The sequence below is a fragment of the Oratosquilla oratoria genome, chromosome 6 (genome assembly GCF_046742065.1).
Source record: "Oratosquilla oratoria isolate Oo_2021 chromosome 6, ASM4674206v1, whole genome shotgun sequence".
In the NCBI taxonomy this organism is placed as follows: domain Eukaryota; kingdom Metazoa; phylum Arthropoda; class Malacostraca; order Stomatopoda; family Squillidae; genus Oratosquilla; species Oratosquilla oratoria.
In genome coordinates this window covers 71,244,905-71,267,757 of record NC_134782.1, presented here as the reverse complement: position 1 = coordinate 71,267,757, position 22,853 = coordinate 71,244,905, and the positions used below count along the sequence as shown (strand labels likewise).

Here is a 22,853-nt window from a genome sequence, read left to right as displayed (position 1 = left end):
TTCTAAGCATTTGCTTGTGCACTTCATACAGACTGCCACAGATATAAAAACATATATACCAAAGGGGAGGGTGTCACCAATTAAGTGAAGCCACCTTTCTGTGGATGTACTGTGTCTTTCTGCATTGCTTCTGACCCAGGGCAGTAATCAAGATACAGGGATGACCCGCCATCCACTAGGAGCTAAGATGAGAGGGAAGGTGGTGCATGAGACTGGAAAGGGTGGGAGTGGAATGGGTGGGAGTGGGTGTGTGCCTTTTGACTTTGCTACCTCCCTTATGCGTGAGAAAAAGACTTTGGTATATAGAGTATATAGTGTTAGGATTGTAATTATTTTAGCTGTGTTTACTGCTGATATTTGTTTATGTTTTGTTGCCTTGAGTAAAATGTAGAAATAAAAACAGATGAGGTACAAGTAGTTTTGAAAATGATAAGAGTATATAAGGCACCTGGGTTTTGGGTGTCATGCAGTGTCTGAAGAAGGGAGGTAGTGTAATAGTAGACTGGCTAGTGAGGTTGTTTAATTGTGTCTAAGGGAGGGCAGAATGTCAAAAGACTGGAGGAGTGCCTGTATAGTTTCATTTTACAAGGGAAAAGGGGACAAAAGTGAGTAGTACTTTTAGAGGAATCAGTCTGATGAGTGTAGTTGGGATGGCTTATGGAATGGTTTTAATTGTGAGGATTAGGTGAGGAACAATGTTGATTTAGGACAGGTAGGAGTTGCATGGATCAGATTTTTGTGGTAAAGCAGATATGTGAGAAAATTTTAGCCAAAGGTAATGATGTATTTTGGGCCTTTATGGATTTGGAAAAGGCTTATGACAGGGTAGGTAGGAAGGCACTGAAAGTTTTTGCAGATATATGGGACTGGAATAAAGCTGTTAATGGCAGTAAAGACTTTTTTATGAGAGTAATAGAGCCTGTGTTTGAATTGGAAATGGAGAGAGAGCAAGTGGCTTGAGGTAAAGGTAGGACTGTGACAGGGATGTCTTGTCACCATGGCTGTTCAATGTGTACATGGATGGGGTGGTACAGGAGGTAAAAGTGAGGAAAATGGGCAGGGGATTGGAGATGGTTGAAAAAAAAATGGAGGAAAGTGGGAGGTGACCTAGTAGTTGTTGTTTGCTAGCTACACTGGTCTGACAGGGGAATTAAGGCAGTCAGTGACGGAGTCTGGGAAGGTATACAATAGGAAGTTGAAGGTAAATTTGGGTAAAATGTTACGAGATGTACAAGGGGAGAAGAATACAGAGTTCGAAGTCTTAAAGGAGAAGGGTTGGAGGAAGTGGATAGTTTTAGGTATTTGGGGTCACATGTGGTAGGAAAGGGAGGAGTGGAGGTGAAGGTAAATTGTAGATTAAGAGAACCAAGTAAATACTTTGAGGGATTAAAAAAAGTGTCATGAAAAATAGGCACCTAAGAATGGATATAAAGAGATTATATGAAAGGGTGATTGTGTAGATGCCACTCTATGGGACAGAGACTTGGAATCTAAAAGAGGCAGAGAGAAGTTTAAATGTGTTTGAGAAGTATGGTAGGGGTTATTAGGTTGGATAAAGTGAGGAGGAGAGAGGGGGTGAAAAAGGAGATGGCAGATAGGGCTAATGAAAGAATATTGGGATGGTTTGGACACATGGAAAGAATGAGTAAAGAAAGATTAATAAAACAAGTGTGGGAGGTAGAGGTGGAGTGAATTTGAGGGGACAATCATGGATAAGATGGATGGATGGAGTGAGAAGGTCTTTGAAGAGGGGAATGTCTTTTCAGTGAGGAAGGGAGAAGGTGGGGGACAGGGGTGAATGGGGAATGGCAGTATATAGATATGGTAATGTAGGATGGGAGGAGGCAAGGGATGGGGGGGGGGTCGAGTAGGGAGTAGTTGTATGTGAATGATATTTTGATGTACCCCAAAGGTATTTCACCCATTCTTCTCTTTTTCTGCATGTGGGGACAGAAAAGGGGATCACCAAATAAGTGAAGTGGCCTTGCTGTATTGCTTTTAGTTCAGGGCAGTGGGTGTGAAACTGGGATGACCCATCGTCCATGAGGAGCTAAGATGAGAGGGAGGAAAGGGCGGTGGATGGAAGTGGAATGGAAGGGGGTGGATATGTGCTTTTTGACTTGGCTACCTCCCTTATAAAGGGGAAAAAGCAATTGGCATGTAAACAGATGTTTTGGTGCAGGGTATGCGCTTGTGTACAAGTGTTACAAGTCTACTTTTAAATTGAGTAGTCTTCTCTAACTGTTGTGAAATCTGTGAATAAGGGGTATAAACTGTGGCGTTATTTTGTTTCCTGTATTAATGATTCATGTGTTGTGTTTACATAGGAATTGAAGCAGGTTTGTGTTTGTTATAATTTTGATGTTTATTTAAAGTATGTTTAGAGTTGTTGTTTTGTGCAGGAGCATTTTTGGGTGTGTGTTGACATGTGGTGAATGCAGCTCCAATTCCTTGTGTACTGGTCTGTCAGTGAATGTGATACATATAATAGATTCATGTGTAACAAGTGCTACACTTGATGGATGTGGGAGAAACTCATAGGTTATGCATGTAGGACAAGTGTGTGGGCCCGAGTTATTTTCTTGGTATACAGAATTACATTAAAAAAAAAAAAAAAAAAAAAGTATATGGAGTGAACATGGGAGGAAGACCAAGAAAGAAGTGGATGGATAGGACAAAGGAGACCCTGAATGCAAGAAAAATGTTCGAGCAAGAGAGGCATTGCAAAAGATGAGAGTAAATGGACATTGAATATAAATGGATGAGGAAATGAAGCACCCCAAATGAATGTTTTTTCCTTATCTGCTCCATAATTTTCTCGCATGGATGAAGGGGGGGGGGGATGTAATGAAGCAGTGGGAGTAAACCAACTCTGTTGTGGAAGTAATATGTCTTGCTGCATTGCCTTTGACCAAGCAGAGCAGCAGGAATGAGGATAACCATTCATCCACGAGATGCTAAGATAGGATGGGGGGAGAAAACAAACAGGTTATGGATAAGTGTAGGATGGGTACATGCTGTGACTGTCACCCCCATGTAAAGGAGGAAAAATGTCTTTTGCTATATGCATATGTATATCAGTGAGATTTGAGATTTGATTTTGAGATTTGAGCTCAGCCCAAAAAATATCATGTTGAGAAGATGGGTAGCAAATAAATTATTCTCTCTGATATCTGTCTTGCAAGACCACCATTTGCAACTCCCCATCACTGTTCCTAGTAAATGAATTTTGTAATAACTTAGTACATGTAAATTGCTGCCATATATGCCAGTTGAGCTCTAGTCATCACTCCAGTTGAGCAGTAGTCATCACTCCAGTTGAGCAGTAGTCATCACTCAGGTCAGGTCAACAGAGTAGCTGCTTCAAATAGTGATATGGCTAGTGGTTGCGTTAGTGTTCAGTGCCGATGAGGTACAATCTCTACTAAGTAGAAATGAAGCCTTGGAGGATACTGTAAACTGCCTTAAAGAAGAGAATCGAGTTCTCTGCTCGAAGGCCCAAAATAAGGAAGACAAACCAAGTTTGGAGCCTGGATGGTAAACGGTGACAAATAAGGCATGGAAAGTTGGGAAAAAGTCCTCACCAGTCCCGCTCAATTGCAGGAACTTGTTTCAAGCTCTAGCAGGTCTACAAGAAGAAACAAAGGAAATTCAAGAGAAGGAAAGGGCAGACACTGGATCCCTGCCCAAAGGTAAGATTTTGGTTATAGGAGACAGTCAAGTGAAGTACTTAAACAGGGTTTTCTGTCATAAAGATAGGAAACATAGGATGCAGGTGTGTTTCCCTGGCATGGGGATAGGTGATGTTAGAGATAGGATTGAAGAGTGTTTAGTAAGCAAAGGTAAGGACCCTGTCATTTGCTTAACCCCTTCCATACGGTGCCGCACACGTAGGCGTCATGGACTTAGATCTCGGTGGCAGCAGCCAATGCCAGCCGTACGACGTGTCGTAATAATACTCGCATCATAAAATATAGTCACCGCTTATATTGATCGTTCTCTCTTCACCCGTGAATTCTGATAACCATAGAAAATGCGATTACAAAAGAATTAGAAAGAATGTCATTATGGAGGGGCGACTACAATATATATAATCAAGACGCCGATATGGCAGCCTCGCGAATACACTCGCTCCCCATGACGCCTACGTGTGCGGCACCGTATGGAAGGGGTTAAGTGCTGGGGGCAATGATATAGGTAAGTTGGGGAGTGAGGAATTAATTGTTTGAGTGGTTCCAGGATGCGCTAGACAAGATTAGGAATAAGGGAGGTGTTCCTGTTGTATGTGGAATCCTTCTGAGGCGTGGAGTTGGAGGCATGTGGCATTCCAGGTCTATTGCAATGAATTGCAGGCTGTCAAAACATTGTAAGGCCAATGGATGGGCATTTATCGACAACTAGGATCGCTTTTATGGTAAGAATCATCTATATACAAGGGTCAGGGTGCACTTGTTGCCCAGAGGATTTTGGCTCCTTGTTGAATCCCTTGAGCGAGAAGTAGGCATCCTACTGGGTTTTTTTGGGTAGATTACATGGTAGTAGGGGGGGAAGCATCAGAATATAGTTTAGGCAATAGAAACAACTCAGAGAGGGACTGTGAAGAGAATCACCAAAGCAGATGGAGGGAAGATAAACTTAAAGTTTACTATACAAATAGAAGCGTAATTAACAAAATTGATTTGCTGCGAGGTAAAGCATGCATAGAGATATTTGATATTATAGCTATTACTGAATCATGGATCAACATGGCTGATAAACATTTCCTTCCGGAAATCGAAATAGAAGAATACAAGTTTTTTCACAAGGACAGGGTTGGGGAGGAGTAGCACTTTTCATTAAAAATACAATAAATATTATCAACAATTCAATTAAGGAAGAGGACAGTACAGAAAATATTTGGGTAGAGATTATAGGCAAGAACAAGAAAGTTATTATTGCTCAGCATTGAGCAAATTGATCCACTGATTCATGAAATTCATAGAGCATCCCAGTTCAAAAATGTTGTGATCATGGGAGATTTTAATTATAGAAACATTGACTGGGAAATTTTAGTACGAGATCAGGAAGTGAAAAAATCCTTAGATGTGGTGCTGGATAATTTCCTAAAACAAATCATTACCAATCCTACGAGGGGAGAAAATACTCTGGACTTAGTTTTAACTCATAATGAGCACCTAATGAGTAACATAAAAGTGGGAGATAGTCTAGGCTCTAGTGATCATCAAGAAATAAGATTTAATATCATTTGGGACGAATTAAAAAGTACGAAAAACTTCCAAGTACCAGACTTCAGGAGAGCAAACTTTGACAATATAAACACCTATTTGAAATTGAATACGAAATGTCATACGGACGTTTTGGACATTGTCGGCGCTGTCAGGTGTCGGGACATGACCAAGGATCAGGTCATGACCATGGGTCAGGTCACGGAGGATAATATGCATACAGATAGTCATTGACTTACGACCTATGCGACTTACGACTGATCAACTTTATGACCACGAGATAGTTCAATAATATTTAATATTTAATAGAGTAATAGAATTGCAATGTTTTTTCTTGTAGTGCAGTACAATTACTCCGCATGCTGCAAGATGCGAGTGCGATAGTTTTGGCAGGCTGCCAGTAGTGTCAGCATCCCAGCCAGCTAAATATTCTTTCGTTTTGTTTGTTTGAAGTAAAATGTTTCCTAATTTTGCATTGCATTTTGTATTTCTATATGTTTTGTAAATAAAATGTAACAGTAAAACTTTTTTTATGCCTAGGCTAGTTTGTTGTCGATAACAATATGTTCAGTACAGTACGTACACGAAAAGCATGTGTTTTGAAATAATTTTTTTCCTAATTTTGCCTAGCATTTTGTATTTCTATATGGTTTGCAATTAATATAATGTAACAGTAAAACTTTTTTTATGCCTAGTCTGTTGTCGATAACAATATGTTCGGTACAGCATTTTGTATTTTTATGTTTTGTTATTGATAAAATGTAACAGTAAACTTTGTTTAAGCCTAGTTTGTTGTCGATGACAATATTTTTGGTACAGTACATAAAACGAAAAGAATGTGTTTTGAAAAAAAAAAATCCTAATTTTGCCTTGCAATGATTTTAATTTAACCAACAAAAAAGTATTTGTAGATCGAAGATGACAGGACCTTATTCAGTATGCGTAGGCCTAGGCTACGTTTCCTAACAAAAATGATAAAAAAGTTAATGAATATTAACAACATAGCTCAAAGATAATAAGATTTTATTCAGTATGCATACGTTTCCTAAAGAAAGTCTGATAGTAAAAAATCATACATATACCAAGGCTTTTTCCCCCTTTCAAGGGTGGTAGCCAAAAAGGGAAAGGCATAAAAACACTCCCACCCATTTCATCCCTAAATACACTCCACATCCATCCCACCCTCCCTCTCATCTGAGCACCTCCTGGATGACGGGTCATCCCTGCACCTTGCCCACCGCCCTGGGTCAGAAGCAGTGTCACAAGACACAGCACATCCACAGCAAGGCCGCTTCATTTAATCGGCGACCCCCCCTCTCCGTCCCCCCTTGCATATATGGAGAGGACGGGGAGAAATCCCTTCGGGCTGCATCAAATTTTGCTCGCACATACTACCTCACCCCCCACCCCCGCACATTCCTCCTCATGCAATCACAACATCATCCATATACAACCCTTCTCCACTCACCTCTGTCTTCCGTCCTCTCCCTTCCTTCCTCAACAGACATTCCCCTCTTCCCCAAAGCCCCCTTCACCCCATCCATCCACCTTATCCTAGGACGTCCCCTCATGTTCACTCCCTCCACATCTGCCTTCCATACCTCTTTTACTAGTTTTCTTCACTCATTCTTTCCATGTGTCCAAACCATCCTAATATTCTTTCATCAACCCTATCTCCCAGCTCCTTTTTCACCCCTGTTCTCCTCCTCACCTCCTCATTTCTCACTCTATCCAGCCTAGTAACCCCCACCATACTTCTCAGACACCTCATCTCAAACACATTCAAACTCCTTTTCTCTTCTTCTCTTATGTTCAACGTTTCTGCCCCATACAGTGCTGTTGGCACAATCACTCCTTCATACAGTCTCCTCTTAGCATCCATTCCTAAATGTCTATTCCTCATTACACTCTTTAATCCACCAAGGCATTTACTCGCTTCTCTCAATCTACATTCTACCTCCACCTTCACTCCACCTTTTCCTGCTACACTTGCACCCAAGTATCTAAAAATATCCACTTCCTCCAGTTGCTCTCCCTTAATGTTCACTTCCAGTCTATTGCCACTTTCACCCCTTGTACATCTCATCACCTTACTTTTACCCACATTAATCTTTAGCTTTCTTCTATCACATACTCTCCCAAACTCTGCCATCAGCTTCCTCAATCCCTCCTCCGATCCTGCCACAAGCGCAGTGTCGTCCGCAAACAACAGCTGGCTCACCTCCCACTTTTCTCCATTTTCTTTAACCATCTCCAATCCCTGACCCACTACCCTTGCATTCACCTCTCGCACCACCCCATCCATGTATAAGGTTAAAAAATACAGTGTTAAATATCATAAGTCAAAGATGATAGGATTATATTCAGTATGCTTAGGCCTAGGCTATGTTTCCCAAAGAAAATCAGATAAAATTATAAAAAGGTTTAAAAATACTATACAACATAGTTCAAAGATGCTAAGATTATTTCAGTATGCTAAATATAATATACAATATATACATACAGTAACAAAAATAGTATTTAAAGGGTAATATATATATATATATATATATATATATATATATATATATATATATATATATATATATATATATTGCTATAGTTGGGCAGCAGATCCTCTTTAAGGCAAATGTCATTAAAATTTGCAGCAGCTTCTGCGTTCACGAGTTTTTTGCTGACATTCTCGACTTTTCTTATGCTGGCGCGCTGAGTCGTGCTAAGTTCTTTAATTACCTGACCAAATAGCATTGGAGGTATAAGTAAAGGCATCAGAATTATCTTCTCAAATTTTATGCAGAGCTTTCGCCTAACAGTTAGGCATCTTCAGTGCTAATGAGTACAATGTGTGGGAAATTATCATAAATACACAATACACAGATCACAGACACTTCCGTGCTGATCCGGTTGACCAATCAGGTGGCAGGACGCTAAGCTCCGCCCCCAGGCCTAGCGGCTGAGCCGTAAGCTGACCTCGATGTCTTTTGATGTGGGAATAATAAATGGATCCAGAGTCTGTCTGTTCATTGTAGGGTTTTTATCTTTTATGTATAGGGCTTCTAGGATATGAAGGCATGTGTGGTTTGTTTCTGTCTGTAAAATAGTGATGCCCTCCTCCAAGTTCTTTCTTGTCAGTGGGGTCTGATGTACGTCTTCGTGGTGTCGCTTGATAGCGCCATTGGAGAGATGAAGGGTGAGACGCCTCGTGAGCTTCGTCGTAGTCATCCCTATGTATGTTTCATTGAGGGCTTCACAGTTCCCTTTTCTGCAGGAGTATTCATACACGAGATGGCTACGCTGAAGTTCCGGTGTCCTCTGGCAGGGGTTGTTCTTTATAAGGAGTTGGGATGTCTTCATGTTTTTATAGAAAATAACCAGATCTATTTTGTCGTTGTCGTTGGTGGGTTTCACGTCTTTGTGGATGATTTTTCTAAGGGCTTCCTCATCGGCTCTATAATGGGTGGACAAGGAAGCCCCTTTCTATGGTCCCAATAAACAACTCTACAGGCAAGTTGATGGTGTGGCTATGGGCTCGCCCCTTGGAGTCCTCTTCGCCAATTTTTTCATGGGGATGATGGAGAGAGAATTCTTCAGTACTACCAGAAACCCTCCCATATACGTTCCTTACGTAGACGATATTTTCGTCCTCGTGAGGGACCGTAGGGAGCTTGAAGACATGAGGAGCAACCTACAGCGCGTCTCCGGCCTAAACTTCACTTCAGAGAACAGTATCAGTAAGCAGCTCCCTTTCCTAGATGTAAAGGTTGAAGCCAGTTCTCAAGGTTTTAGGACCGGAGTATATACAAAGCCCACCAACCCAGGACTCTGCCTCAACGGCAACAGTGAATGCCCTCAACGCTACCGAAGGTCCACAATCGATGCTTATGTCAGAAGGGCACTGACGCACTGTAGCGACTGGGCCCGACTGGGCTCGACAGAATGACGCAGGTCCTGGTAAACAATGGCTTCTCTAATAGAGAGGTGCAAATCGCCATCAACAAGCACCTTGACAGATGGTATTCAACCCCAGCAGAAAAGCCAGTAGGAGAAGCCAGGATCAAAATTTTCTACCAAAACACCATGTCCACCCATTATAGAGCCGATGAGGAAGCCCTTAGAAAAATCATCCACAAAGACGTGAAACCCACCAACGACAACGACAAAATAGATCTGGTTATTTTCTATAAAAACATGAAGACATCCCAACTCCTTATAAAGAACAACCCCTGCCAGAGGACACCGGAACTTCAGCGTAGCCATCTCGTGTATGAATACTCCTGCAGAAAAGGGAACTGTGAAGCCCTCAATGAAACATACATAGGGATGACTACGACGAAGCTCACGAGGCGTCTCACCCTTCATCTCTCCAATGGCGCTATCAAGCGACACCACGAAGACGTACATCAGACCCCACTGACAAGAAAGAACTTGGAGGAGGGCATCACTATTTTACAGACAGAAACAAACCACACACGCCTTCATATCCTAGAAGCCCTATACATAAAAGATAAAAACCCTACAATGAACAGACAGACTCTGGATCCATTTATCATTCCCACATCAAAAGACATCGAGGTCAGCTTACGGCTCAGCCGCTAGGCCTGGGGGCGGAGCTTAGCGTTGCCACCTGATTGGTCAACCGGATCAGCACGGAAGTGTCTGTGATCTGTGTATTGTGTATTTATGATCATTTCCCACACATTGTACTCATTAGCATTGAAGATGCCTAACTGTTAGGCGAAAGCTCTGCATAAAATTTGAGAAGATAATTCCGATGCCTTTACTTATACCTCCAATGCTATTTGGTCAGGTAATTAAAGAACTTAGCACGACTCAGCGCGCCTGCATAAGAAAAGTCGAGAATGTCAGCAAAAAACTCGTGAACGCAGAAGCTGCTGCAAATTTTAATGATATATATATATATATATATATATATATATATATATATATATATATATATATATATATAAAGGGTAATATATACTGTATATTCATAAAGTCTGACTTGCGTTCAGATCGGCTTATGACTTGTCTGCCGGAACCGAACTCGGTCGTAAGTCGTTGACTACCTGTACCTTGGGTCATGTCACTTGGGGGCGGGGGTTCAACAGCCAGGTCAGCAATTTGAATGAAATGTATAGCAATTTGGTTTAATTATTAATGCACAAAATACATTTATCCCCCTGAAGTCAATGCAGAAGAATAGTAATACTCCCAAATGGATGACAGACAGATTGAAACATGAGATTGGAATAAAAAGAGGACTTTACATAAAAATAAAAAAATGGGGAAACACACCTTAGATCAACATATAATGAAATGGCAAAGCTGGTTAAAAGGAATACACATACAGCGAAACGTAATTATGAAATTAAGGTTGCCAGACAAGCAAGATCCAACCCTAAGGATTTCTTTCATCTCTACAGAACAAAAAATAAAGAAAGAATAGGCTCAAATAAAAATTATGAAAATGCCATGATAGAATCGGAGTAAATGAGTGAGGAGTTTAACAAATATTTTCTCTCGGTGTTTACTAATGAGAGGTTAGATAAGGTACCTGACTGTGATCTGATTTTGAGAGGGGATAAAGATAGTAATCTATCTAATATCAGCAGTAATAAAGTAGAAGTAGTCAAGCAGATTGAAAGACTTAAAGCTACAAAATCCCCAGGTCCAGATGAAATTTTTCCAAGAATGCTTAAGGAGTGTAAATCTGAAATCTGCAACCAGTTAACTGATATATCTAATAAATTGGTAGACACTGGTTTTGTGCCTACTGACTGGAGGCAGGCAAACGTTGTTCCTGTTTTTAAGAAGGGAGATAAATCATCTACATGCAACTACAGGCCAACCAGTTTGACATCGGTTATAGGTAAAATGCTTGAATCAATAATAGTAACTAGACTCAGAGAACACACTGAAAGACATAATTTAATTTGTGACACACAGCATGGTTTCTCCAAGGCTAAGTCATGTGTGACTAATCTTCTATCTTTTTAAACTAAAGTATATAAGGTGTCAAATAACAATGATAATTATGAGGTTATTCACCTTGACTTTAGCAAAGCGTTAGACAAGGTGCCACACCAGAGACTACTAACTAAAATCAAAGCCCATGGTGTAGGGGAAAAGTGTTAGAATGGATTAGAGCTTGGATAAGTAACAGAAAACAGCAGGTCACCATAAATGCAGTAAAATCTAGGTGGGGCAATGTTACTAGTGGAGTTCCCCAGGTCTCGGTTTTGAGTCCCTTGTTGTTCATTATGTACATAAACAACTTTGACGATGGGATAAATAGTTATGTTAACCCCTTCCATACGGTGCCGCACACGTAGGCGTCATGGACTTAGATCTCGGTGGCAGCAGCCAATGCCAGCCGTACGACGTGTCGTAATAATACTCGCACCATAAAATATAGTCACCGCTTATATCGATCGTTCTCTCTTCACCCGTGAATTTTGATAACCATAGAAAATGCGATTACAAAAGAATTAGAAAGAATGTCATTATGGAGGGGCGACTACAATAAATATAATCAAGACGCCGATATGGCAGCCTCGCGAATACACTCGCTCCCCATGACGCCTACGTGTGCGGCACCGTATGGAAGGGGTTAATAAGTTTGTGGACAACACTAAAATAGGACACCTAATTAGGCCAGGAGACGACACAGATATTCTGCAGGATGATTTTAACCCTTTCACTCAGGGCCAAAATCTCGCAGGCAGCATTAGCTACCAGATGTGCGATGTTGCGTCATAATACTCGCATTATAAAAAATAAAGTCACTGCTGTATTGCTCATTCTCTCTTTCACCCGTGAATTTTGATAACCATAGAAAATATGATGAAGCCAGTTTACAGAGTATGGGGGTCATGCAGGTACAACTACAATAAATATAATCAAGACGCCGACATCGGCATCCTCGCGTACCCACTTGTTCCTCATGACGCCTACGTAGGCATCATCATATGGAAGGGGTTAACAAATTATTCACATGGTCAGTGAAATGGCAAATGAACTTGAATATCAGTGAAATGGCAAATGAACTTGAATATCTCTAAGTGTAGCATGTTAAACGTAGGGCTACACAACCCCGAAAATAGATACAGCTTAGATAACATGCTTTTCGAGAAAACTGAGTGCAAGAGAGACTTGGGAGTTCTAGCGAGTCCAGACCTTAAAACCAGGAAACAGTGTATTAGCACCAGGAATAAAGCTAACAGAGCACTAGGTTTCATTGCTAGGATGGTAATGAATAGAAGTGCAGAGGTAATTATCAAACTCTAGCAATAGTTAGACCCCACCCTTGATGCAGTACAGTTGTGGTCTCCGTCCTACAGAATGGACATCAATTCACTAGAATCAGTAGAGAAGAATGACCAAAATGGTACATGGACTCAGAAATTTGCCTTATAAAGAGAGGCTTAGGCATTTTAACTTACACTCTGGAAAGATGCAGAGTGCAGAATGATCTAACAAAGGTGTTCAAGTGGATCAAAGGCTTTAACAAGGGTGATGCAAACAAGGTCATATCAAAACAGGGCAGGACTCTCAGTAATAGATTTAAACTGGACAAATTTAGATTTAAGAAGGAAATAGGCAAGAATTGGTTTACTAATAGGGTGGTCAACGAGTGGAATAGACTTAGTAACCATGTAGTGAGCGCTGAAACTATCAGTTGTTTTAAGAAATTATTAGACAACTTTATGGATGGGGATGACAGGTGGTGATGGATACAGAGTTGCCTAGTGTAGGCCTTATGGTCTCTTGCAGTCTCCTTCATTCTTATGTTCTTATGTTCTCTGAGCATGCTCTTCCTCGACTACCAAGGGGATTCCACTTATGGCAACTTAAAATACCAATTCAGTTAAATAAAATTAAAAAACAGCTCACTTGTCTGGAGTGAAAAGTTCCTTGCTTGCCTGTGAAGCCCTGACAGATTACTTTGGTGTACTCATTTACTGCCAAGTTAGGTCTTGATGCACTGTAGCATGTTCGAACTCCCCGAGGGGCAACACCTGGAAAAAAAAAGTTTAATTTTGCTTCCAATATTTAAATACCAGAGCATACATCTGCCAGTGCATAAGATACAGATAAATGGGGATTTTTTTTTTTTTTTTTTTCTCCACTATATTTAAAGGGATCATATTACCAAATGAGAAGTTGGACATAATACGCAAATTGGCCAGTGGTACATTGAGCACAAAAAGTCACTAATGATATTCATAGTAATATATAATACTTAAATAGGCAGTGATGCAGTGGTGTTAATCATATAATTGTATAACATATTTTGGTACATGTACATGGGGACACTTCCAACTCCAATGAAGAGGACACAAAAATATCTATTCATCCCTACTTTTTCTACACCAAATGAAAGGATCTTCAGTATCATATGAAAAATCTTCTGCTCAGACAGATGTTGGCTTACAAACAAGAATTTTGAGTCTATGTTTTTGTGAAATGCAATGGTAAGTCCTGCAAGTAGCTAATAAAAACGAAAACATCTATTCATAAAATGCCAATCACCCTTTCATATAATCTCATTATATCCATATTCACTCCTTCCACACCTCTTTTACTAGTCTTTCTTCATTCATTCTTTCCATGTGTCCAAACCATCCCAATACTCTTTCATCAACCCTATCTTCCAACGCCCTCTTCATCCCCGTTTTCCTCCTCACCTACTCATTTTTCACTCTATCCAGCCTAGTATCCCCTACCATACTTCTCAGGCACCTTATCTCAAACACATTCAAACACCTCTCTTATGTTCCATGTTTCTGCCCCATACAGTGCTGTCAGCACAATCACTCCTTCATACAAACTCTTCTTAGCATCCATTCCCAAATGAATATCTCATTCCACTTTTTAATTCCCCAAAGCATTTACACACTTCTCTCAATCTACATTCTACCTCCACACCCACTCCTCCCTTTCAAGCCACATTTGCACCCAAATATCTGAAACTATCCACTTCCTCCAGTTTCTCTTCCACTCACTTCCAGTGTGCTCCCACTATCTCCCCTTGTACATCACATCACCTTACTTTTACCCACATTTATTTTCAACTTCCATCTTTCACACACCTTCCCAAACTCTGTCACTAACTTCCTCAATCCCTAATCTGATCCTGCTACAAGTATAGTGTTGTCCACTTCTTCTATTCATAGTATATATAAATGATACAGACTATGTACTGAGATCTTTTCTCTCCAAATTTGCTGATGATACAAAACTTCAGAATGGCAAACGATCACTTAAACCAATTAGATATTCAAGATTTATATAAACTACAGCAATGGTCTGAAAAGTGTCTAATGAAATCTAACACAAATAAATGTAAGCTTATGCAGCGATAAAAATAATAAGTACTATTACAAATTATTTGGAAATTTGTTAACAAAAGTGGATAGCGAAAAGGATCTTTGCATAATTATCTGTAATGGTCTCAAATTGTCTCAGCAGCATATTTCCTCTCATAGATAGCAAACAAGATTCTAGGATTGACTATGCAATCTTTTGATTTTAAAAGTCCATCTGTCATTAACAAGCTATTTAATCCTTAATTTGTCCATATTTGGAATATGCTGTTTCCATATGGTCACCAAATCTCATTGGAATATGCTGTTTCCATATGTTCACCAAATCTCATTAGAGACACTGACTGTACAATGGTGAGCAACAAAACTTATTCCAAATATCAGAAATAAATCATACAAAAATTGACTAAAACATATTCATCTATTTTCCCTTAGTGTAGACTTGGGGATGATTTGATACAGGTCTTTAAGATTCTAAAGGGAATTGACAAAATTAACAGCGATGAAATTTTCACAATGAATGCAAATCAGACAAGAAATAATGGTCTCAAACTGTCAGAAAATACATTTAATTTGGAAGTGGATAGAAACAAATTTGCCAGATGTGTAGTAAATAAATGGAATGAATTTCTTGCAAAGGCAGTGCAATGTAGTGCAGTTTGAAATTTCAAGATTCATTTAGATAAACACCTAGAAGCAATATGCTGTAATGTCTGCCATTTATTATTTATTTATTCAATATAATCTATTCATTACGTTTATTCATTATTTATCAATTATTTATTATAAATCATTATTATTTACTTGCTTATCATTGTATATATATATATATATATATATATTTTTTTTTAGCATCCAACCTAGTTATGGAACAAAAGGTCTCCTGTCGGCATGATCGTCCACTGATTCTTTGTATTAGCATGTTTCACAAGTTCCTTCAGTAAGACTGACTTCACTGTCTTCACTAGGTTGCCTAGTGGAATTGCAATGGATAGTGGCGGTGGACCTTGGGAATATTTGAACAGTTCTGGAAGTGAAAATTTTCTGGCCTGGCCTGGCCTGGCCTGTTGCCATCAATCAACCAAAGAGCTCCCTTGGTGACTTTTAACATGGATGCTTTGTACTTTTTGTTGTTTTCTTTTGCTCTAGGCTGGCAAAGGTCTTTAGGTTGTCCTTTTTCATGGGAGTTAGTATTGCCAGTCATGCCCAATCTATCACTGGCAAGTTGTTTGACCATTTCAACACCTTTGTTGTTTGCATTCAGCAAGTTGGTCATTACTTATGTTGTGTTTCTTCCAGAAACAAGGTGACATAATTTGTCTACTTCTAATGGATTAATCTAGCTGCCAATACATATTTGGGAGCACATGAGGAATTGTCATCCCATTCTTTGACAGGGTGACAATTCTTCATGTGGGCTATCCTAGGGTGATAATTCTTCATGTGGGCCATCCTGGGTTTACAATTCTTTGGTTGTATAAGTTGATAACAATAAGCATAACCCTCATTCAACCTAACCTAACCTAATGTAATCTTTATTCCACTGTTGATATTCCACGTACTGGGGTGACAATTCTTCAGGTGGGATCTCATGGGGTGGCAATTCATGTGGGCATTCTGGGGTGAAAATTTTTCAAGTGATCCCATATTTGAATACGTTGCACAGACATTTCATCATCTGAAACCTGTTATGCTCCAGCATCTTTGGGTTTCTGGCTGCTTTCCATACTTTGTTGTCCAAACATCTCTTGGCATAAGTGCAGGTACTCTCCACAATCAGACCTGGGGACAATCCATTTTGTGTTGATGTGAAGTGACTTCTGCTGTTTGATTGTGAAGAATTTGGCCCAGGGTTTAAGAATGTTGGTATCCATACATCAAAATAATTAAGCCGATTATTATTATTACTATTACTTTTTTTTTTTTCTTTTTTTCTGTAAATAGAAGACAGCATAAAACTGATGTGCCAACTTGTATAGAAATAGAAAAATAAATAAAAATGAAAAAATAAATAAAAAACAAATAAAATAGAATAATAATAATAATAATGATACATGTATCAATAGCTTTTTCCCTTTATAAGGGAGGTAGCCAAAATACAATGGTATAAAATCCACTCCCACCCACATACTCCACTCCCATTCACTCTCCTCCCTCCCTCTTTTCTTGGCTCCTCCTTGATGACAGGTCATCCCTGTATCTCGCCCATTGCCTTGGGTCAGAAGCAATGTAGAAAGACACAGCACATAAACAGCAAGGCTGCTTCATTTAATCAGCAACCCTCCTGCTCCATCCCCTCATGCAGAAAGAGAAAAGACAGGGAGAAATCCCTTCAGGCCACATCAAAATATCATTCACATATACTCCCTCATCCCCATCCCCAACCCACTACCTCCCATGCATCACAGCATCATCCATATACAACCATTCTCCACTCACCCCTATCTTCTGTCTTCTCCCTTCCTTCCTCTTTCCCAATGCCCCTTTTACCCCATCCATCCACCTCATCCTTGGTTGCCCCTCATGTTCACTTCTTCCACCTCTGCCTTCCATGCCTCTTGTACTATTCTTTCTTCACTCATTCTTTCCATGTGTCCAAACCATCCCAATAATCTTTCATCAACCCTATCTCCCGATTCCTTTTCCACCCACACTCTCCTCCTCACCTCACTCTTCACTCTATCCAATTAAAGAAAAGGCTGCTAAAAGTGATACACTTCTGAAAGAAGCTGCTAGGGCTGATTGAGATGCCATCTTTGTTTTGATAGATGCAGTGGTTGAAGAAATTAATCTAACCTAACTTGCATTTAGTAACGCAACATCTGTAATACAGGAATTGTATAGCTTTATGAAATGCATGAATCTCAGCTTTGTAGCACTGTTTTACAAATATGTACAGTGCATAGTACTGATAGTGTTTTCCAGATCCTGTGGTCACAGCTTCATTCGGTAGTGTATTTGCTTTTAACGGGACTGGACAATAGTCTTGATCCTATGATCATAGCGTCGTTCGGTATTTGCTTTTAGCAACTTTTTTGTTATTGATTTCTGCCAAGAAAAATGAATATTATGTTGATGTATTATAATTTACAATATTAATATTAAATTTTCTAATGCTATATTGCGTAGGAGTGCACTTCGAAATAAAATACCAAAATACTCTCACCATAATTTACTAAACTTTCTGTGAAATTCCAGAATTATGCAAATGTTGAAACTTATGTTGTCCAATATCTCCTATTTTACCCTAATTTAACCTAATGTGAACATTCCATAGTAAAATCAGATCTAACACATGCAAAAAAGAAAAGTGTAATATATGCTTGAATGAAGCTGGAATAGACCCAAATTTTCTTACTAAGGCCCTCCAATATATATATATATATATATATATATATATATATATATATATATATATACATAAATATATATATATATATATATATATATATATATATATATAAATATATATAATTTTTTTTTTTTTTTTTTTTTTTTTAGAAGTGCACACCAATGTGATATAGCAATAGATTATTAATAATTAATTTTGTAAATTATAATACATCAATTTAATATGCATTTTTCTTGGCAGAAAATAACAAAAATGTTGCTAAAACTGATTTACTAATCAACGAAGCTATGGCAGGTGAATGATACATCATGTTTGTTTTGATTGATGCTGAGGTCCAAGAAATGAAAGGATGATAAATTTGTCTATTATAACCTAACCTGCATTTAGTAATGCAGTACCTGTAATTCTAAAGATCATCCGGGTTGTCGTCACATGTTGACGGCCTCATTAAGTACTTCATCAGACTGCGGAGTATAGAGTTGTTGCATAGCTTAAAGGAAGCCCTATTGTCTTTGTAATAGTGCTTATTAACATCACCTGGAGTTGGAGAACACCTGGTAAAACTGTGAAAGCCATCGTCTGATAAAGACAGGACTGACAACATGGTATCTCGGTGCTATGTCGCAGTTATGTTTGTGTAATATATTTGCTTTTAGCAAGGCTTTTTGTCACTGATTTCCACCAAGGAAAACATATATTACATTGATGTATTATAATTTATAAAATTAATAAATAATTTTGTAATACTATATCGCATATGTGTGAACTTCTATTTTTTTTTTTTTTTTTTATACAACTTGCAAGGATGGCACAAATAACCACATGACACTTATTTCCATTGAGGTTCTCTTATGAAAACAAAGAATCCAGATGGATTTAAACAAGAAGTAATATAACTAAGAACAGACATGTTAAATCATAATTACTTAATTCTTGTTGAAGTTTGGTAAGTTTCTACCTCCTAAGTATATAACTAATTAATCATAGGTTTTTCTGACCAATCCATACAATTCAAGACAAAGAAAAGTTGTCCAATACAATCTGGGGGAACGGCAATACTTAAATTTGTCAACAAGATCACCTCTCATTAAAAATAGCACAACTGTGTAATACCACCCTTCGTTTGTACGTATAGTTGCATATCATGTAATTTTCAGTTATCTGTTGTTTATACATAACACATGTTTGCACTACAAGTAAGGAGGCCACACCTCTTTGGAAATGCCCTATATTAATATACATATAACATAGCCACAGCGTAGGTACATGATACGTATGCACACATACCCGAGACTATAGACATGAATTACTGAATACAGTAGCAGTACTATATAAATAAAATGTTACACATCTCTCGACCTAATTCTACATTAAATCAATCGTGATATTGACCAGTGCCCAAATAACCTGACCTCGAAATCTTTCACCGGTTTCTTTAATCAGCTGATTATGCCTGATACACAAATATGTCATAACCCTTACCAAAATTTAGGTCATGTTCAGTTTCTAACAATGACCACAAAATACAGCAAACTAGGATGGGTGAGTGATCTGGAAATCACTTTGCAAATTGAAGAAGGTAGTATAATCATTACCTGATAATCGAGCAAGAGCCCTAACCGAAGCCATCTCTGCGTTGCAACAAATTTCGATCTGCGAAGAGGCCAGCTGGTCTGCTGCTGTAAATCCTGTAATAGCGCGCCCAATTTAAACCTCTACATGCGCGCAATTTTATCATTTATATAGACCCAAACCTGATCCATGAGATATAAAATAAATAATGTAATGATGGCGAAATATGAATTGCTATCAAGAACTCAACAGGACTCTCCGGGGTAAGATCACCCACAAGGGTGGCAACAGAGAAGCCAAAAACTATAGACCTGTCACCTTTAACATCATTCATCTCAAAAATATTCGAAGCTGTAGTGCGAGAACGCCTAGTTGACTTTTTGAGAAGAAAGGACCCTTCAATGATGGACAACACGGTTTCCGGAAAGGACGATCCTGCCTATCCCAGCTCCTAGCCCAGCAGGATTGATGATAATGGAAAAGCTGGAAAAGGGTAGTAATGTAAATGTTGTATACTTGGACGCTAAGGCCTTCGATAAAGTGGATCATAGCATCTTACTACATAAACTGAAGGCCTTGGGAGTAACATGCAAGTTGGGTCAGTGATTGCACATTTTAATTTCTCCATGACAGACAGCAACGAGTAGCCATCAACGGGGCAGCTTCAGAACCGTCTTCAGTGATAAATGGCGTCGCACAGGTCTCTGTGCTGGGACCTTTGCTGTTCCTAGTACTCATCAGCGACATTGACAGCACAGTTAAACACTCCAACAGACCCTCATACGCGAACGACACCAGAGCCATCTTAAAGAAATCAGAGGAATCAAAGATACCACCCGTCATGTGACAACTATGCGAGGGATGTTTTTTTTTTTTATTATTATTATTGACGGGCAGACCTCAGGTTTAATATCAAAGACTATTGGAAAAACAAAGCGCAATTTCTACAAACTGTGCACGAACAAACCCTGACATTAGAAATAGGCCAGAAATATTCTGCCCTATGGTAGAACCAGTAAACGTGTCATGGTTTGGTTCGGACAAGCCAGGGAAATGAGACTCAGAATAACACTAACTCGATTTAATGGTTACTACGCTCGGAGGTCACGGACGAGGTCTCGCTGGGAGAAGGTCCGGAGTGAAGGCCTCATCAAGCGTCGTGGCTGTGAGGGCTATTGCCAAAACGCGCTTTTTCGTGAGCGATTAGGGGCGGTTGTTGGTCGTGGCTCGGGAGAAATTAGCAGGGAAATTGGACGGCGGTGCCGACGCATGGGATTAAAATCACCAAAAGTTGAGAAAATTGTAGGAGGCGTAGTAGTAGAGAAAGGTTGAAAAACGGAAACATCTTTAGTGGGAGGTAAACTAAAATGAGATGTAGTATACGAGAAAGTTAGGAAGGGAGCGAATTTTAGTCGAAGAAAAAGTACGTGTAGATGTTTGTGCGTGGGGCGTGGCTATGTTCGTGAGAGGTGTGTGTATGTATCTTACGGGAAGTGAGTAGAATTCAGTTCCCGCGTGTGGCGATGCTGATTAACCCCAGCTAGGTAGCGTGGTCCTGATTAGCCCCAGGTTGGCATGAGCGGTCCTGATTAACCCCAGGTTGGGCTTGAGCGTTGAGTGAGCGATATCCAATATAGTTTCTGCTGCTGCGACAAATGCTGCGAGAACGCGACGTGCTCCCAGGTTGGCCATATTCAGAACCTTTACTTATGAACTTTATTGGGTTCGAGTGAATGTGACAATATATATAATAATATGCACGTTGCTGCTTACATGACTATCCCTTTAATAGTTGTATGGATTCAGGGCCCCTGCCATGCACTTTCTCGGTTGAATTGGGCACGATGTATATTGAAAATACTAGTTACTGTAACTTTATCTTATGCTCGATATGTCCTCTTTTTATTCTATGCTTTACTTGTATGCTGGGTTTGGTTTGTCATACTATTGAGTAAAATCTGTGGATTCTTTACGTTGACTTACTCAGATTTTTTTTTAATGCACACCTACGCGATATAGCATTAGAAAATGAAAATCAGTTTTGTAAATTATAATACATCAACGTAGTTAATAATTTTCTTAGCGGAAATTATCAACAGAAAACGTTGCTAAAAGCTATGCACAAACGAACATTCGCGTCGACTCCTCAAGGATTACAGGTGCTTCTAAAATACCCGATTTCAGTAAAGCTCAGTTCATAGAACTACGTCAGGAGCTTCAGCTTACAGATTGGGAGGCAAAATTAAACGAAAGGCCTGTAGATCAGATGTGGGAAATATTTCAAAATACGCTCACTAAGATGATTCATACTTACATTCCTTTTAAGGACAGACGTCCCCCAAATCAGGCTCGCCCAAAGTGGCTCGACAAAGAAACTGAAAAAAGTATTGCTAAAAAGAGACAGGCTTATAAGAAATATAAGTGCTCGGGTGCATCTAATGACTATGAAAGTTATGTACCAATACAGAGAGATTTAAAAAAGACAATAAGAAAAAGAAAACGACAATATGAAATGAACATCGCTGATAAATCCAAAGAGAATCCCAAAGAATTCTATAGTTACATTAGAGATAAAAAGGTTGTTAGGAATCACATTGGTCCACTATTATCTGCTGACGGTCAACTTGAATATTCAAATGAAGGAATGTGTAATATCTTAAACAATTATTTTAGCTCGGTATTCGTAAACGAAACACCTCAAAGTGAATTCCAAACTGAAACCTGTGAAAAGTCTGGGGTAAACTTACTCACTACGGTAAATATAACAAAAGAAAAAATTAAAAGGTGTATAGACAAACTCAAAGTTAATAAAACACCAGGGCCTGACGGTTGGCATCCAAGAATCTTAAAGGAAATGAAAAATGAGATTGTTGTTCCATTAGAAATTATTTTCAAGAAATCCATCATATCCGGAGATGTCCCAAGAGAATGGAAGCTAGCTAACGTTACTCCCATATTCAAAAAAGGTGACAAAAAGAAACCAAATAACTATAGGCCTATAAGTTTGACTTCGATCGTAGGAAAAATAATGGAAACTATCATCAGAGATGCTATCGAATATCATTTAGAAAGTAACCGTTTGATAAATGATAGCCAGCATGGTTTCAGACAGAAACGTTCTTGCGTGACTAACTTACTCGAATTCTACAACACAGTTATCTCGAATTATGACAAAAGAAAAAATATAGATTTAATATATCTAGACTTTGCAAAAGCTTTTGATACCGTCCCACACGAAAGACTACTTACTAAATTAGGTTGGACTAGTAATTGGTTGAAAGGTCGAAAACAGAGAGTTGTCTTAAATGGAAAAACTTCTGGATGGAAAAGTGTTGCAAGTGGAGTTCCTCAGGGTTCCGTTCTTGGGCCACTTCTATT

The 22,853-nt window shown here is 39.2% G+C and overlaps 2 protein-coding genes across 2 annotated transcripts in view; both read right to left on the bottom strand.

Moving 5' to 3' along the window:
• Scsalpha1 (Succinyl-coenzyme A synthetase alpha subunit 1) overlaps positions 1-19,646 on the bottom strand; it is a 46,632-nt gene extending 26,986 nt beyond the window's left edge. Inside the window, exons 1-2 of the mRNA XM_076187273.1 lie at positions 19,499-19,646; positions 13,119-13,243 (exon numbers count right to left, since the gene is read on the bottom strand). Coding sequence (XP_076043388.1) covers positions 13,119-13,243; positions 19,499-19,532 — 159 coding nt within the window. The 5' untranslated portion in view covers positions 19,533-19,646. The remainder of the gene's footprint in view (positions 1-13,118; positions 13,244-19,498) is intronic.
• Positions 13,256-19,345, bottom strand: LOC143026600 (uncharacterized). The gene is made up of 3 exons (XM_076187275.1): positions 19,115-19,345; positions 18,302-18,440; positions 13,256-16,333 (listed from the first exon to the last, which is right to left on the bottom strand). The coding sequence occupies exon 3, from the start codon at positions 15,825-15,827 to the stop codon at positions 15,525-15,527; it is 303 nt and encodes a 100-aa protein (XP_076043390.1). The 5' UTR covers positions 15,828-16,333; positions 18,302-18,440; positions 19,115-19,345; the 3' UTR covers positions 13,256-15,524.
• Positions 19,647-22,853: the final 3,207 nt, after the last annotated feature.